The sequence below is a fragment of the Phalaenopsis equestris genome, unplaced genomic scaffold (assembly GCF_001263595.1).
Source record: "Phalaenopsis equestris unplaced genomic scaffold, ASM126359v1 Scaffold000873, whole genome shotgun sequence".
NCBI classification, from domain to species: domain Eukaryota; kingdom Viridiplantae; phylum Streptophyta; class Magnoliopsida; order Asparagales; family Orchidaceae; genus Phalaenopsis; species Phalaenopsis equestris.
In genome coordinates, this window is record NW_018165313.1 from 1,878,330 (window position 1) to 1,897,785 (window position 19,456).

General features: G+C 33.0%; 1 protein-coding gene across 2 annotated transcripts in view; it reads left to right on the forward strand.

The window, feature by feature from the left end:
• Positions 1-18,374, forward strand: part of LOC110031976 (uncharacterized hydrolase YugF-like) — a 43,035-nt gene extending 24,661 nt beyond the window's left edge. For both annotated transcript variants that reach the window (XM_020735448.1, XM_020735449.1), the window contains exons 8-10: positions 10,912-11,007; positions 17,289-17,354; positions 18,121-18,374. In XM_020735448.1, coding sequence (XP_020591107.1) covers positions 10,912-11,007; positions 17,289-17,354; positions 18,121-18,336 — 378 coding nt within the window. In that variant the 3' untranslated portion in view covers positions 18,337-18,374. The remainder of the gene's footprint in view (positions 1-10,911; positions 11,008-17,288; positions 17,355-18,120) is intronic.
• Positions 18,375-19,456: the final 1,082 nt, after the last annotated feature.

A 19,456-nucleotide genomic window follows, 5' to 3' on the forward strand; every position in this document is an offset into this window, starting at 1 on the left:
TCGGCATTCACGCTCACATACTCACCCACACAAACACATAGATACATACATACATACATGTACACACAATAGTAATAGTTAATGCTTAATTTATTAAGCACGCATGTGTGTGCTCACACACACACAAATACTATTTTTTCATATTTCAAGATAATATAAGCTAGTTAATATGTAGAAAGTAATGTAATATGCATGTGTATATGTATTTATTACATAATTACATACATACATACATACTGTATCATGAAAAATAAATTATTATTATTACCTATACTATTTTTTCAATATTTTAAAATAATATAAGTTCATTAATATGTATAAAGTTATGTAATTTGCTTGTATATATGTATTTATTACAGAATATTTTTTTCATATTTTTAAATAATATAAGCAACTTTACATGTTTAAATTTATGTAATATGCTTGTATATATGTATTTATTCATTTATTTTATAATTTTATTAGATTTACTAGACATCTTTTTTAGTTGCACAACCAAACCAACTGTTTAAAATTGACCCTCCCAACTCCAACCACCGGAAGATAGTAGTTTGTATTTTTCTCACATGTATATGAACAATCAAATGGGTCCTCTTAAGGAATTGATGTCAATTTTAGTAAACTAATACATTGCCAATAATCCTTCACCAATCACACAGTGTTTTAGAGGCTACTTAAATGAGTTTAAAGAGTAGTCCAACTAAGTTCAAGTGGTTTTACATGACATATTAATTCTTCCCAAATCACACTTCTTCCACTGTACTTGTGATCCTTCTTTTGTAAGCTATTCTTCCTGAGAGGAAGCCAAACACCTCCCTTGTGCGATCTCTCTTCCTGTGCGATGCATGCCCTAGCTCCACTGAACACCTCTCAAGCCCCAAGAATCCTCTTCTGCCTATTAAATTGAACCCAAACCATTTGTTATATCTATTCAAACCCAAGCACAAACCAGGGTCAAGCCAAATTTATCCTACCTGTTTTTACTGTTCATTTTATTTTTAATATTGTTGTCCATTGTATAATACATACATACATATAGATACATATATATATATACATATATATATACATACAGTATTTATTTATTCTACTATCTTCGTCGCCGATCTTCAGTGTCAACACCGTTGGAGCGAAAAGGTGTAAATGCAAGGAAATCGGGCTTATATAATTTTATGTAGGAAAAATAAAGACCCACGTGTCTTATATGCCCGTGGATTAGAAGATTTTTGTCGACTGAAAATGCAGGAAAAGTGAAGACCCACACTCGCCTTATAGACCTGTGGATTAGATAATCTCTCCCGGACACAATGTCTCACGACACTGACGAGCACTTCTTATAGACAACTGGGCAGATATACACCCTGATGCAGCTCCCTAATCGGGGATGACGCCGGGAGGTTGTCGAAATTTCAACTGAACTTGAGCTTGTAAAATAATTTAAGATTTGGACTTTGTAAATTTCTTAAATGACAAAAAAAAAAATTGAATTTTTAAACAATATTAATAATGCTAATATTTGAAATTGGATTTTCAAGACTCGCAAATGAATTTGAAAGTTTGATTTTCTTTAAATTTTTAAATGACTTAAATATCATTTGGGCACTTAAATTGAATGTTAAATTCTACAAATTTGGGCTTAAATTAAATATTAAATAAAATTGAGGCTACGTAAGACATGTTCGCTACAGAATTTGCAAAACCCCTACTAGCAAAAATAAAGTTTTGCATTTAAAGTCTAAAATCATATTATTTTTGTAAATATTTTAAGTTCAAAATAACTTAAAAATTCATAAACTTTCCGGGTTATCTGATAAGATAAATGCAATATCTTGAAATATGACCCCAAACTTTTAAAACTTAGAAGGGTTTCACTTAGAGATATTTTGTAAAATCCATATTAAGTTAATGATTTAAAACTCATGCAAGTCCTTAATGCTCTTATAAATTTATTCAAGATAATCAAATATGAGAAATAATAAATGTCCGCATGTGCTCCAACCAAAATATCAATGTTTAAATGCGAGGTTTGATAATGTTGCACGGGCTATCAGGCCGCATTGTCTATAGGAGGCATAGTTGTAAGTCCCACTCCCCGCAAGGACTGGAGTGGACGAGTCTAGTAAGCCCCAATAAATGTTAAAATCTTGAAATAAGAGTTTACAAGTCCAAATTACCAAACTAGTACGATCATCCTCCTCATAAGGACAAGAGTCAATTGACTTATATTTTGAAAAACTTAAATTGAAAAAATTAATTACCCCCCTTCATATATAAAAAAGTAAAATATTTAATTTTCCGATAATGATCGAGTTGATAGAAGATTTTAACTGAATGAGTCAATCTTTTAAATAAAAACTTTCAAAATAATCAATTAAATTATCCAAGTTAAGAATCAAACACTAAATACTTAAAGCAAATCTAATCCACTCTTCTTATAAAGTAAATACTTAAATACTAGGTTCAAGAATGTTGTGCGGGCTAATCATACCGTTTTGTCTATATTGCAGGGTTGTAAGTCCCATCTCATTAGTCCGATCCTCCTCTCAAGGACAGAAGTTGACGAGTCTAGTAAGCCCCAATAAATGTCCAAATCCTGAAATAAGAATTTACAAGTCCAAATCACTTGACTAGTCTAATCCTCCTTAGAATGATAAAAGTCGACATGACTTATATTTTGAAAAGCTTTAACTGACAAAATTAATTGCCTCTTCATATATAAAAAGGTTTAAAATATTTAATTCGCCGATGGCGACCGAGTTGATGGAAGATTTCAACCGGAGGGGTCAATCTTTTAAATCTATATTTTTAAAATAATCAATTAAAATATCTAAGCAAAAAATCAATCACTAAAGACTTAAAACAAATCTCATCCACACTCCGCAACAGTTTGTTGAGATTGACAGATTTCTAACCGACTTCAGATTACTAAAAACTAATATTTTATTAAATGCATCAATATATTAACAAACAAAACAATCATATTCCAGTAAGGATGTGACTCGAGTCTCCTGCCTTCGTGGTTTCACCGCTAAATGACACCATAAAATAGAGAATACTATTAGAGTCCTCTGTCTGGGTAGCTGCCGCGAAATGACATCATTATATTACGGTTACGACCACAACATGTATTTTTCCAACAATTTTCTATCATTTGAGTTGTGAATTATAATAGTACAGTTGATTGATAGAAAACCTTTTGTTAGCTAAGGTCGACTTAAATTTATCCTCTTAGACAATGATTCACCTCAAATCTACAAGGATCTCTTGGACGACGCCACCCATGACTGCTAACAAGAATTCTTTTGTCATGTTGGGTTGACTACCCAAGATGACGAAACCATGGGATCTTGATCGTGCTTCGTCTTCAATCCCCCACAATCCGCTTTAAGCTTCAAGTGATGATTTTATAACTTAAATCTTGTGTTTGTTGCTATTATATGTTCAATTTTTAATTCTTAATGACCAATTTTAATCTAAAGTTCTTTCCTGTTATCAAACCATAGGCGTTCGCGCCTATGGGAAATCTCGAATCCCAGATCAAAAAGTCCTCGCAAAATAAGGACGAAATCTCTGGGTAGTGTCTTATTTACTATCCAATCTGTCTTCAGAAAATTTGACCCTTCAAAGCTCTCTCAACAACTAAAAAGATTAAATGCAGAAAGTTTTCTTGGAGAGTAGTCTTGAATTTTTGGTGCCCTCAGATTTCTGGCAATTCCGTTGAGGATCTTAGGCAACAAAAGCCTAAAGAAGGTTGAAAAGATTGATTAGAATAAAATTGTGGATAAGAAGAAACATCTTAAATCCACAAAAGGAGAAAAGAAGCAGCTTAAGGTGGAAAATTCAAGGGAAGGCTACACGAAGGGGATATTATGCCTAACCTCAGGAAGATATATCTTCCACATTGGGCAAGAAAGTTTAGAGACTCACATCTAACCCAAGAGGTAAATAGAGGAATCAGATCGAGAAGGAATGTCAGGGGATTCACATCCAACTCAAGAGCTGATCGATGAAAAATCTGTCACATTGGGAAAGAATACTAGGGGACTCGTATCTAAGTCAAGAGGTGAACGAAGGAATTAGATTGAGAAGGAATATCAGGAGACTCGCATTCAACTCAAGAGCTGATCGAAGAAATGTCACATTGAGAAAGAATGTCAGGGGAGTCACATTGATGGAAAACAATTCTATCATTGATAACTTGAACATTTTCTCAAGGATCTTGATATAGAATACGATGTCACCCGAGTTATTTGGAGATCTCGACCATGGGCATAATTTCAACCCAAATTGAGGGAGATATCGGTGTTAGGCATGATGTCAACTCTCCTGGCTAGATTATCTCATCCTTGAATTTGATATTTACCCAAAAGGATTAACCTCTTATCTAATTAAGAAGGGAGTTCAATGTTCGGGGCGCTCAATAGTCTCAACTTTGGGCTTGATGTTAACTTGAATGTGTAGGAATCTTTTAAAATATTTGTCCTTCATTTAACAAAAAGTAACGAGCTGAGTCTACAATGCATCTAGGGATCTCAGCCATGAGCGTGATGCCAACCTTGATGATTGAAAATGCCTTCTATCTTGTAAAACAAATTCCAACGACATATGGGTCTTTTTGGGGTTCTCGTTTTAGAGGATGATGTCAACCCAAATAAACTAAAAAATGTCCCATGTCTTGCACGGGAAGACTTCATGATAACTTGGAAATGCATTATTGTATCATAGGAGAATTTCTTAGATTGCAGTCTAATACTATGCCTCGATGCTCACCAACAATTTATCTTTCTGTTGGGACCTTTTAGCGGTAGACACAAGGGTCATGCCCTAATGTTTCTTTATCTTGATTGTTATCTGTTGTAATAATCATATCATCAATATACACAACAAGGATTTACATTTTAATATCAAGAGAGTGTTTTATGAAGAGAGTGTGGTCTCATTGATTTTGTTTGCATCTAACTCCTTTCATAGCCTATGCAAATTTGTTAAACAAACTCTTGATAATTGTTTTAGTCCATATAAGCCCTTTTTCAGTATGCATACCTGACCCTTTTTAAAAGAAATATCAAATTCTAATGGTGGATTCATATAAATCTCTTCTTTGACATCACCATGGAAGAAACCATTTTTATATCATATTCTTAAATAGGCCACCCATAATTGGTTAGGGATATTATAATGCAAGTAGTATTCATTTTTGTAACATGAACAAAAGTTCCAGAATAATCCATCCCATATGATTTGAGTATATTCTTTTGCTACTATTCTTGTTTGATATCTTTCTAGGCTCCCATCTGCATTATACTTCAATGTGAAATTCATTTGCATCATTTTGTATTCTTGTTTAACTAGTAATTTAGCAGTTTCTCCTGTATGATTTTTTTCTAATGCATTCATTTTCTCTCTTATAGCTTCAGTTCATTTTTTTTTTAAAGTGCCTCAAGTAAATTTGTGGATTGAAAATATGATTGGTGTTATTATTGGTTAGAAAAGTTCTAACAGATGAAGGGAATTTATTAAATGTGCTGCATTGAGAGATGAAACATAAATGAGTGGTAGGTTGAGTGTATTTCTTGGTAACGGTTTCGAGGCTTGAACTTATTGGAGACATTGATTAGGCTTGTTTCTTCTTGTATCAACTTAAAGGGGGATAATGAGAATAAGATTTATATTTGAAGGATTTTCTATTATATAAATGTCAAGATTACATATATCGTCAAATTTATCAAGATGAGAATTCTCCTCTGAAAGATGAGTATAAGTGGAAAAACTATGAGTTTCATCAAATGTGACGTCCATTGAAGTGAATAAATTTTTGTGAGTGGATGATGACATTCTTATTCCTTTTGTGAGGCAAAATACCCGAAAAATAAGCATTTACGATCTCTAAGGTCAAATTTTCCTTTATGCTGTTTATAATTCTCTTCCGGAAGATGAGTGAAAAAAATCATGAGTTTCATCAAATGTGACATCCATCGAAGTAAATAACTTTTTGTGAGTGGATGATGACATTTATATCCTTTTTGTGTGGCAGAATATCCAATAAATAAACATTTGAGCGCTCTTAGGTCAAATTTTCCTCTATGTTGTTTATGGATGTGAATATAAGCAATGCATCTAAAAATTTTTAGAGAGATCTTTTAGAAGTTGTTCATAGGAAAGAATTTTATCAAATAATTTAATGTACTTTTTGAATCAGTTACCCTTGAGAGTATTCCATTGATTAAGTAATTAGCTGTTAGAACAACTTCTCTTCAATAATGTTTGGTATTTGATTGTGTAGGAGAAGTGTCCTAATTACTTCCAAAATGTGACAGCTTTTTCTTTTTGCTGCTTCATTTTGTTGGGAAGTGTCAGGTCAAAAAGATTGATGGATAATACCCTATTTTTGAAAAATCGATATCAAAATAATTACGAGCATTTTGAATATGAAAAATTTGATCTTAGCATTAAATTAATTTTTATCATGACAGTGATCATGACAATGAATATATAAAGTATAGATCTAAGATCAAATTTTTATATAATTAAGTTTACACATGTTATTCAAGTGTAATCATCAATAAACATAACAAAATTAGTGACTCAGAGATATTTGAGATTTTAGAGGGTACTCAGATATCATAATGAATTAATACAAACTTACTAGAAGATATAGAGTTACTTTTAAGAAAATAAACACACTATATTTAGGAATTTCACAAGTTTTACAATAAAAGTTTTTAATGGTTGTTTTTGTGAAAATGGAAGAAAAAATATACATAACATATTGAAAAGAATGATGTTCTAATATATAATGATGGGTCCTTATATTATTGGTAGTATTCGAGGTGAAAAATTATGATAATTGACCTCAATTTTCAAGAAAGCATAACCCATTCTTTTCTGTAGTTTCCCAATCATATTCCTTGTAGTGAGATCCTAGAAAGCAGAATAATCAATTAAAAAATATGATTTTGCAATTTTAGTATTTGGTTAATTTGTGAATATATAAAATGTTAACTGCAATGTTTTGGACATGTAATGCGTTACTGAGGGTTAATTTAGGTAAAATTAAGATGTTTCCCTATCCTGCAATAGTTTTCAAAGATTTATCTGTAACTTTTATTTCCCTATTGCTAGGACAAGGTTTGTAAGTTTGAGCTATATTAGCTAGATTTGTAATGTGATCGGTGGGACTTGAATCTTGGTTCCATGAAGGCTAATAACTATTAGAGGCACTAAGAGCATAAAAATTAAAAATTATCTTTTTGAGCAAGTGAACAAGATCCTCTTGGTTTTTCTAAAGCATTGAGAAAATTCCTTAATTTATTATTCTCTTCTGAATTGAATCATTTTGACTCCACTAGGCAGGCTTGTTCATTTTTTATTTATGGCTTTTTTTTCCTCCATGATCTTGGAAATTTTCGTGAAGTTTCCATCGTTTGTCCTTGGTGTGTTCTTTTTTTGTGGTTATTGCACAATAAATTTTCTTTAAAAGGAGGATGCTGTCCTTTTTTGTAGAAGTTTCTTTGAGAAAATCCCTTCCATTGGGATTCATAAGTTGTCATTACAAATATCTTAAGAGCTGGAATATTGACCATCACCGTCATTCTTTATTCTCGAATGAGATGGAATACTTCATTCAGGGAAAGAAGATTTTTTTCTATTTAAGACATCGAATTTGGTTAGTCATTGTTGAATCCTGTCAAAAATTCAAAGATACTCTCCTTCTCGACGAATTTTGTAAGGATCCTGCCTTTTCACAGCAGGACATTTTGAGATTTGGTAGTAGTCCAACTCTAACCGGTAAACCTTCATGGTGTTAAAGTATTCAATGAAAGAAAGATTTTCTTGTTTCGTGGTGACAAGTTTTGTCTTGATTTCATAAATGAGTGCAAAATCTTTCACCTTTGATTATGTTTGTTTAACTTTACCTAAAACATTTTTTGAAGGTGATAGAAACATAAAAGGTCTACTGATCTCTGGTAGCATGGTATTCCACAATTATGTCATAATCATAAAACCACTTTCTTCCCAAAGTAAAAGCTCTGGGTCTTCGACTCCGAAATAGATCCATATAGTGTTAGATTTTTCTTTTCCCTTTAGAAAAAATATTCATATTGGGACCATTTAAGTTAATTTTTCCCGTTCAAGCGATAAGGTGATTAAAATATCTGGAGTTCTTCTTTGTTGTTATTTTCACCGTTAATTGTGGTTGATTCCCTTAAGAGGAAGTCGAAGTACATAAACATCATCTAAAAGAGAAGAATTTGACAAGGAGGATAATGTTGGAATTGGAAATTCAAAACTTAGAGATTAAGAATAAAGATTGGAAATGGAAACCCTGCGAATGAAAACAAAATGTTGAAAGAAACATTTTAATCTCTCTCTAATACCATGTAGAAAATAAGTAATAAGAAAAAATCTCATGAATTTTCATTCTCTTATTTGCATAAAGGGGGGGGAAATGGAGGAAAAATTAATTAAGAGGTAGTGATCCTATAGGAAAGCACATGGATTGTAATAGATGGTTGTACATAGACATATTTAACGGTATTTAGCCTTGATCCATGTGCGTTGATCTAATGGTACAAAGTATCAATCTGTGCGACTTGATGTAACGACATAGAGTCTCGATTCGCGTGTCTTAATTTTTTTTATCATTATAGTAGAAATTCAACACAAACTATAAGATCACTCATTAATGCTAGCAATTAACACGAGTATCATTTGTAGCAGTTGAGCTTCTCTTCTATCGAGATTATTCAAATTCTTATATAGGGAGATATTAATTGCTTTGGCTTGATGTCTTCCACTTTTGCCCTCTGGGTGCAAATTCGTAGGAAGGCTATCATTACAAAAGTGCTTTAATATGAGCATACTTTACTTCAGAATTCTCAATGACATACTCACCGTTACACCAAAAAACATCTATATGTTTGAGAGTTTTGCTTCATTGTACTTGAGAGACTTATAATCTCCTCTGTAAGGTATTAGCATTCCTGTCAGGATCTCTCTTATTAGCTAATAATTAGTCACTAAGGGGCTATTTGGAATTATTTTCTATTTTATTGTTTTTATTTTTATTTTTAGTTTGTTTTGTTTATGTTTAACACTAAAAAAATATTTGGTAATTTTATGAGTTATTTATTTATTTTGTTTTAAATAACTATTTGGTTTCTTCTTTTTTTTTTTCATCTTCAATTATAATTTGTCACCATACATTCCTACAGAAATTCAAATATAACATAAATGCAACAACATTCAATTGACGTATAATTAATAGAAAATACCTTCAAGTATATCGATATAAATAAAGATTAGTTAGGAATATTTGGTATCAAAATATTAATTGGTTTGTATAAAAGGTTTTGCTCTTAGTATTTTAATTTAAAATAATATTGCCTTTGTTATTTTTGATTGGACATCTGCTACTACTATATATTATGAGGCTTTTAATATCTCCAGTACCTTCTTCCTAAACGCAGTCTTCGGGTAGCAAAAAACTAGACAAGTATTTTGTGAATTCATCCTATGCTTTACAATTTTAGGAAACAAGCCTTAAAAGTGGTGATGAATACATTTAATTTTCACGTTGATCTCAATTTAAATTTTCTTTTCTAGCTCCAATCCATCGTCCCCGAAAGCTCTGATCTTAAGTGCCCGGCCCATAATCATCTGATCTACTGGAACAATGGTCAAGGCACCAAAAAATGCCACATTATTCAAATTCTTCCGTTTCTGAAGGTACACTGCAACCACTCATTCCGCTCTACACACTCTCCTATCCATAGTCAAGAATCTTTTAATATCCTCCCAGTTCATCTTTTCATCCACGCCTTCGTTAATACCACCCTATCTCTCAGATAAAAAATTACCTAATATAGAAGCGTGCAACCATTCTTCACCAACTCCTCCACCAAAGAATCAATATCAACAGGTATGGGCCAGGCTCGGGATGGCCTGTGCTCAGAAAAATGTTCCAAAGACACTAAAAAACATATTTTGCTTGTTTTAAGTATTTTTAAAAACAAATGAAGAGGCGTTTAATAACAAAGTAGTGAAAATAATTAAACACCAGTAAACAAACATGTTTTTCTTATTAATTTTACTAAAAGTAAAACTATTAAACACAATGCAAAAAATTATCCCTAATATCCCCTAAGCAAATAAGATTTGTACTGTACTTACATGTCGAGATTACCCCTCATATAGCAATATTACTTAATGGCAATTATTTTCTATATTTGGTCCAACGTATTGCTGTGATACCATTTGTCACATCCCCGACTCTCATCCATCATTAGTTGGCCTAAAGATTTTGCCCACTTGGCACAACTTCTCAAGAATGGTACCTAAACTTCTAAATAGTCATTTTATGTTGTAATGAGTGGTGTGCTTGTAAGGAACTTGAAAGTTAAGCATGCTTATGTATAAACATTCTTAGTCTGGGTGATATTTAAGGGAAATTGCACAGAGGATAAAGTTATGGGTCTACTAAAATTGATCAAATAATTTCTCAATATATGAGTGTTTAGACTAGTTGATTTGAACAACAGAAATAGGCTTTTTTTTACATTGCACGAGTAAGGCTTCGTTCCTTTTGCCTCGTATTGGCAGGATGTATATCACTTTGGTTTGGCTTTTCTTGTTATGCTTAATGCTACGCCTCTGGAATTTGTATGAGAAACAAACATTGGCTATTTGGTATAGATTTTGATAGGCAATACACCATTATTCATGAAAATTTATCGGAAAGGAGACATTCCGACTGTAGCAAAATTAAAAGAGATGGCACTCTTTTCAAATGATTATTGTTAGTATTTTCTATTATGTTCTTTGTAACGTCCGAGACCACAAATAATTCATTAAACTTTAGCTTTTTATTCTTATCTAGCATGACTTTGAAAAAGTGCCACGTAATTGCAGGCAGGTCGCCTTCACTGTTTACTACCTTGGTGGGAAGATGCAACGGTTGATTTTATGATAAGCGGAGGCTATGATGTCAGGCGTCAAATAAAGCAGGTAATTAGTGCCTTTCTTCACACACATACAAAAAAAAAAAGGATAATTATTTGCAACAAAGACCAAAAAAAAAAAAAAAAGAAGAAGAAGAAGAAATGCTTAGTAGTATAAAAGCATCCGTGAAATCTAGCACAATTTTGGTGACGAAGTTTACATTAATTTAATATACATGCTGTTATCTGTTCTCTATTAAATTATCTTTTGTAAGCATGCCTGTTTATGATTAAAGCACAAATGCTGAGAATCATTTTATGTTAGCTGTCCTAACATGATTTAGAAGGAAAAATAAGTAGCATTATAGACTTTTAAGTATTTCATCAGAACTGAAGCCTCATTTCTACTAAATTATAAGCAACATTAAAGAGATAATAACTGAAATACAATTAAGTGATTCAAACATGCATAACAGAAATAAAAAATACGCCCATAAAATTAGTAGATAAAATTAGAATGAAAGTATTACCGTAGGAAAAGGGGTATACATAAGCCATATGGTGGGTATGAGTGTTGACTGTAAGATAAAAAGGGAAAAAAAAGAGAAAAAATAAAAATTAATTAACTATCTACTTACTCTCCCTCCTGTTGGAGCCAGCTCGATGGAACAATCGCTCCCGCTCTTCTTTTGTTAAAAGCACGAACCAAACCTCCCCCCATCCTCAATTTGCACTATGTTTGTCGTTCTTTTGTTAGGTCTACTGTAGAAATCTAGTCTGCATCTCCCCGTCCAAATTGCCAAAGCCTTGCCGCACTTCACCACACATAGAGTTGCACTGTTCCTCCTGTACTTTATCTTTCTTCTTCTACCAAGTCTTCCTGTTCAAAGCCGCAAATCTTTTCCCTTTGTCTGTTTCTGTTGCAATCCCTTACATCTCCCTAACCGAAGTCGTCGTCGTTCCCTCGCACAACCTATGTGACAAAAACCTTCTTCGTTTTTGTGCGAAACCTTCGCGGTACATGACACGCATAAAGTGCTACAAAGCATAGACTATTCACACAAGTATACATGAAATATTAGTAGTATCGAGATTGAAGTCATATTGTGGATCCCACAAATGACGAGATGAACTTAATTAAGAAAAGTTCTAGCCTGTAGATGTCGATCCTAGCCTGAAATTTTGATTGAATTTAAATTTTATAAGAAAATCCTAAGTTATCAACAAAGAAAACAAAAGGTTATTCAAGTATTTGAGATGTTCTCCATTGGAATGGTTCAATAAGTCTGAATGCAATAGTTAAACGAATATACAGATGAAAAACAGAAGCAAAATCCTTTCTTACCCTTTTCCGATGGAATTAGAAAGAATGGCTAAAGACCAAATTAGTTCCATAATACCGACCTTTAACCCATGTACCAATATCTCTATCTGAGTTTGTTGTAATTTAGTAGATATATCATTGTTCCACCAAATTAATGTTATTAACTTTATTGATTATATTACCATGTTTTTCGAGATTTGTAACTCACGACAAATATTAACACCCTACTTGGTCAACATGAAATGCAAATGAAGTGCAATAAGTTAATCATCATCCATCATTAGTTAACACAAATCTATAAAAAAAATTTCACATTTTTTTTCCATCTCCCCATCCCATGGAAGAAAGAAAAGTTTACTCACTCTGCATGCTTGAACACACTAACTTGATCTTTTAATTGAAAAGAAATAACAATACAGAAGTCTTACAAAGAAAATGAAATCAAATCAATTACATAATAAAAATTGAGAACTAATTTCTCTTCTTTCACTCTTGAGAAGTTGAAATTACGAGCATACGATCACACAAAATCTCTCACCCTCCCTTCTGTCTACTTGATTGATTTTTTCAGGCCTTCTCTAATTCTTCTCCCAGAATGACGGAAGAAAAATGATGAAAAGTCCCATAAATTTTGTTTTCTTTTAATTTATATCTTCTCCAAGCGAACCAAAGTTTGAACTGCCCAAACTATCATTTGGGTTCTGGTGTCGGGGCGCCCATAAGCAGCGTCGGTGTGCCCATAAGCGGTGTCGGAGCACTACTATTTATCCTTCTATAGCGCCTAGGCGCTGCTGTCCCGACGCCTAGGCGCTGCTCTTCTGGCACCCCGGTGCTCCAGGTCCAGTGCAGGGTTACCAAGTTCTCGAGAAATCTTTCCCAATTGAAGCACCTAGGCATTGTAAGGCATCGCCTCAATGCTCCATGTTTAGCGCCCCAACGCTCCAAGCCCAACGTCGGCTTTCCAAGCACTCTGTTTGTGCACACCAATGGGATTGGTTCTGACACCAGGTTCTCACGCCTAGACGCCAGAACACCATTTGCTTCTTTTTCCTCATTTTGATTCCTGACTTGCGCCTTTCACCTGTTACCTGCATTACATCACAAAATACCTTAAAAAGAATATAACATAAGCTTGAAACTCCCATTTGATTCCGTCCACGCCTTCCTCTCCAGTCGATCTTCCCTAGCCTGTGCACGCTTGCTCTATCCTTCGCGATCAATCCTCTACGCTGTTTGTCCTGCCTGCCATTTCTTTCGAATGACATAAAGTAACCAGAGCCAATGACTTCCTTCTTCCCAATCACACAAAACCTTCGCCTCTTCCGTAAATCGCACGAAGCCTTTGTTTGGCCGAAGCTCGCGAGCTTGAACCTTCTCTTCATCACTGTCGCGCCTCTTGAACCCTCTCCCCCCTTTGCCCTAGCCTGATCTCCTTATTCCAAATTTGAACAAAAAACTACACCTCACTGTTATCGCACCTACTGCCAAGCCCAAAAACCATCCACTTAAGCCCGTTTCCACCTTCTCACTTGCCCAAGCACCTTACGCGACCCAAATTCAACCCACTTTACCTACCCAATTTAAAACAACGATCCAACACTTTGTTTTCTAATTTGTTGTTTGTATTTTGCATTTTAAATTGTATATATCTGTGCTGTGCTTTGATTTTATTTATTGTCGTCGTCGTCATTAACGCAACCGAAGCTCGAAAGGTATAATACATTGAATCAATAGGTTCATTTTTGAAAATCTTCATCGAGGAGAGCACGAGTACCCTTCCTTGGGAATTAAGTACCGTTTAAGGGAAATCACAAACTCTTTTGGAGAACTTTTTTTAAAATTTAGATTTTAAAATGCTCGCCCTTATGAAACGGGAGTATCTGCACATGAGAATTTATTACTCTTAAGGAAAAGTGAAGTACCGCTCGAGGAATCCTACATGTATATTGAGGGCTCTTTGCATCTCTTGAGATCGTGGGTTGAATGTTCTGTTTTGCTCCCCGACCACAGTACCGTCTTATCTTTTAAGAAAACTGGGACGACTGGCATTCTCTCGTGCCCCCTAACTGGGTTCGACATCGAGAGGCTGCCGAAATTTCTGGTGATCTGAACTTGTAATTAATTTAAAATATTTTAAATTTTGAGTTTATAAAATAAAAATGTGACTCATTTAAATTTTTAAATAATTTGAAAGCTAGGCTTCTAAAATTTAAGCTCTTAGGGTTTAAAATTTTGGAGATTTGGGATTTTAATATTTTGGTTCTTAAGGTTTAAAAAAATTAAAGTTTTGTGCTTTTGAAACATAGGCTTCTAGGATTTAAAAATATTAAAATATTTATTTTTAAAATTTAAGCTTATAATACTTAAAAATATTTTGAAATCACGCTTTTCAAATTTAGGATCCAAAAATATTTTGAAACAGAGCTTTTCACAGTTAGGCTCTTAGGGTTTGAAAATCAATTAAATATTGAGTTTTTAGAACTTAAACTTCTAGGAGACAATAATTTAAATATTGAGCTTTTAAAATTTAAAATTTTACCACCAAATTCGTAATGTGTCTACTAGCGAACAAAAGATGTCCCTTTTTATAGCCCCAAAATGAATTTTTGTATGATTCAAAAATCATAATATTGAAAACATTTCAAGTTTTGAATGATCTCAAAGTTTTTTAAACTTCATAATGGCTTCTTAAGTTAAATGCAATATTTGAAAATTTATATAACTATTTCTAAGATTTGTATGAATAATATGTTGGATATTCCGTAACTACAGATGCTTTAAGACATTTAAGGAAATAAGTCAATTTTGCACATTTTCTAATTTTGGCCCGTGTTTGTTGAAGTAAATTTCACATCAGATTTCTGGTTTAAGAGAACGTGTAAACCCTTAAAATTTATTAAACCTTTTAAGATATTAAAATATATAAAGTTAAGCGTCTGCATGTGCTCCAACAAATATATTGAATTTGTTGAATTTTTAAATATTAGATTTAAGAATCTTGTGTAGGCTAATTGGGCCGCTTTGTCTATATGATAGGGTTGTAAGTCTCACCCAACTAGTTTGATCCTCCTTCTCATAAAAATTAGAGTTGCTGAGTCTAGTAATTCCGAAATAAGCTTCCAAATCATAAAATAAGAATTTACAGGTTCAAATCACCTAGTCCGATCCTCCTCTTTGTAAGGACTGGAGTTGACAGTACGCTTACCCTAAAGGTCTAAACTAAACAAAACTAAATGCTCTCATTCAAATATAAAAGTTTTAAAATGCTAAACTTCCTGATAATCACCATGTTGATTGAAGATTTCAACCGAAGGGGTCTATCTTAAATTAAGACTTTCAAGATAATCAACTAAATTGTTCAAGTTAAAATTAAATCACTTGAGACTTAAAGCAAATCATACCCACCCTTCATAACATTTTGTCTAGGGTAACAAATTTTTGACTGATTTCAGCTCACAAAGAACTGAAGTCATATTAAGTGTATCTTTATATTCACAATCAGAGCAATTACATGTCAGTAAGGACATGTATCGAATCCTTAGTCTGCATGATTTTGCTGTCAAATGACATCATAAGTAACTGCTACGAACAGAGCCTTTTGAACTGTTGGTTGCTGTCAAATGACAACGTTATATTACGGTTGCGGTTGTAGCCCACATGTCCTCAACAACTTTCATCCATTTGTGTTGTAAACTATAAGGGTACAATTGATTGCCATAAAAAATTCGGTTAGTTAGGGTCGACTAAAATTTGTCCCTTAAGACAGATATTCACGCCAAATCTACGAAGACCCCTTGAACGACAGAACCTATGGTTGCTGACAATGATCTTTCAGTGAGGTTGGGTCAACTACCTCATTCAACAAAGTAGATCAGATTATGAACCGAGACGACAAAACCTGAGATCTTGATCGGGTTTTGTCTTCATTTCCCTACTATCTGCTTTGAGTTTAAAGTTATAAATTTTGCAATTTAAATACTAAGTCTGTTGTTATTATATGTTGAATATTCAACTCTTAATAATTAGTTTTAATTGAAAATGCTCTCCTGTTATTATGAGGGATAATTGACTATAAAGGATTGCAATTATGGGAAATCTTGAACCTCAAATTAAAATGTCATTGTAAAATGAGGGTAAAATCTCGAGTACTATCTTGATTGCAATTCAATCTACCTTATAAAAATTTGACCTTTCAAAGACCTCTCAAAACACACAATAAAATAAAAATAAATCCAAAGAGTTGTGGGGATCGGTCGGAGTTTTGGGAGCCCACTAAGAGCTAAAAAAGATCTATTAACAGTAGTTTTTTGTGCTTGAAGTAGCATTTTGTAGCAATTGATGATAAATGAGGAATCATAAACGTGACTAGTAGTTGGGATAAGACAAATGATGATGATGCTATTCATTCTGATCTAATTGGTACTTTTCTGATGTGGATTCATATCGCTATGCAGTAACATTTTTTATAATATTTTGATTTTTAATCTCTCTGCAGAATTCCGTTGGCTATTTTTTATTAACTCTTAACTTGAATATCAACAAATAAATCTTTTGATGCTTTTTATACGACGTTACACATAGTTTATGATACAAATTAATTTCTTGGATCCTGATATTCTACAATTTGAGGATGCCGGCAACTCCTGGATGGGGGAGGATCGGAGAAAGATAAAAAAGGATAAACAATAATTCAAGAATACTGACAACTCTAGAATTTAGGTGGGGGAAGAAGAAGAAACAAGAACACAGCATTTGGAGAACTTAATCATATTTTAGTTCTATTTTTTTAATGGCTCCAAACGGAACTATTTATAGAATACAAGACTAGTAATTGTTATTAATTAACTAATTAAATATACTTATTAAGCAAATACACGAACCAATCAATTTTGTATTTTGTCAATTTATGTTGGGTTATTTCATCTTTTAATGGATTATATCATTTTTCAATCTTGAAATGTGTGATGACAACAGCTGTTCTATTCCGAACTTTGGCACCAATCCCATTGAATAACCCTGTACAGGTAAAACAGAAGACGCTCATCATATGGGGCGAGGATGATAGGCTTATATGCAGTGAGCTGGCACTGGTTTGTTCTTTTGTCTCAATATCTGTATATATTTGTAAAAAACACCATGTCCTATCATTATAGTAAGACGTTAAAAAAAAGGGGAATACATACCACTCAATTCTTATGTATTTACATATTTAGCACCTTAACTTCAAATTTTACATAAATGTGAAAGCTGTATTTCACTTTTTAAACATTAAAATAGTGGTATTTTTGTTGTGATATGAAAGATTTGGGTGGTATAAGGTGTTAGATATGTAAATGCATAGGTATTGGGTGGTATGCATGTAAATGCCCCCCCCCCTAAAATAAAGAATGATAAATAAATAAATAAATAAATCTTTGTCTACGAGACTATCCTGCATGCAAGTTTACCTGAGATAATTTCTGAAAGTGTATGCCTGTCAACTAGAAATTTTGAAGTTTAATTTTAGATTGATTAGTCCGGATGATGGAAAAGTTCAAGAACATCATTTCACTCTCACCTCTCATTTATCAGTATAAATAAAATAAAATCTATGATTTTTTTTTCTTTTAATTTTGGTAAATATTTCAATTATACTCTGTCCATGCTAGCATTTCTCCTATTATTACCAGCTATTGATGCTTGTGCTGATAAGACGAATTAATATGATATTTATACTGATATCTGATGGAGGGAACATATTGACCCTTGCTCTTTCCAAATAAGACAAATTTACAGACTTTTCTTGTTGATTTTTCAAGTATTATTCCTTTTTTACTCTTTTGTATTATTATTATTATTATTATTATTTTTTTGCAGAAGTTGCATGAAGAATTGCCCAATTCAATATTGCAAAAAATACCAAATTGTGGGCATTTTCCGCATGTAGAGAAGCCAGAAATTGTTGCTGAAACCATCTTCAGGTTTGTACGAGACAGCACAGTTAATGGAAAGCCAGTGCTTTCTGTTGACAAAAGTGATGTTCTTAATGGAAAGCCAGTGCTTTGTGTTGACAAGAGTGATGTTCTTAAATAGGATTTGTAAGTGTATAGTTCAATCCAACGGGCCCTTATTTGGTCATACTTTTCTTTTGTTTTTAAGTTTAGTGTGTGTATATATATATATATATATTTATATATATATAACTTTTAAGTGTCTAAATAATATCAAAACGTATGTATGAAAGTGTTTTAATTTATATGTAAGAGATTTTTTTTATGTCATTAGAGATTAAGATGTAGTAAGAGTAACTATATAACTGTTTATGCTAGATATAATAACATAACAATTTGGTTCTATTCTTATAATTCCCTCCTGTAAGTTTACTTCCATGCATGAAACTTTTATCTGCAACCATGAATAAAATTCATGCAAACCTCACTATGATTATTCAATTTTAAGTATCCTGACACTACTCAATATTCTGTCATTTGGTTATTTATTTAAGTTAAATGAGTTATACGGGTCATGTTCTTGTTGGCATGTTGAAAGTAGGACGTGTTCAGATTGGACTATGACTCCTCTAATATTCAGCTCGGATTCGGGTTATAATAGTTTCGGGTTGGGTCAATTTTAGGTCAGGCCTAAACCGTGAAGCCGATTTGATGCCCGTAGATGTGACATACCATCAGTAACAACACGTCATGCTAAATTTGTCTAAAAATAAGTTTATTTTAAGATGACGGTAAAAAGGTTATTAAAATTATTGCCATTTAGTACAGGTTATTTGATTGCTGAGAAGCTTAAATTTAAGGAGTCATTGGTTGTTTATATACTACAGCAACAAAAATAACAAGAAGCCTTTATCCCACTAAGTGGGGTAGGCTAAATAAACCCTTTTTTCTCGATTGCGTCCTAATAAGTGTCATATTTTCATTTAATTCTAATAAATTTAAGATCATTCTTTATACAATATGCCCAATCCTTCTTAAGTCTACCTCCGCCTTTCTTAACATTAGTCAAAGCTACAACATCTACTCTCCTACTGGATCATCAGATGATCGAAGTTTAATTTGACCAAATCATCTAAGATGACAATATAATTTTGTCCGCCACTAGAGCTGCACCAACGTTATCACATGCATTTCACATTTTATTTTAAGCTTCTCTTTTAAAGGCCAACATTTTGTGTCGTAGAGCATTGCAGGTTTCACCA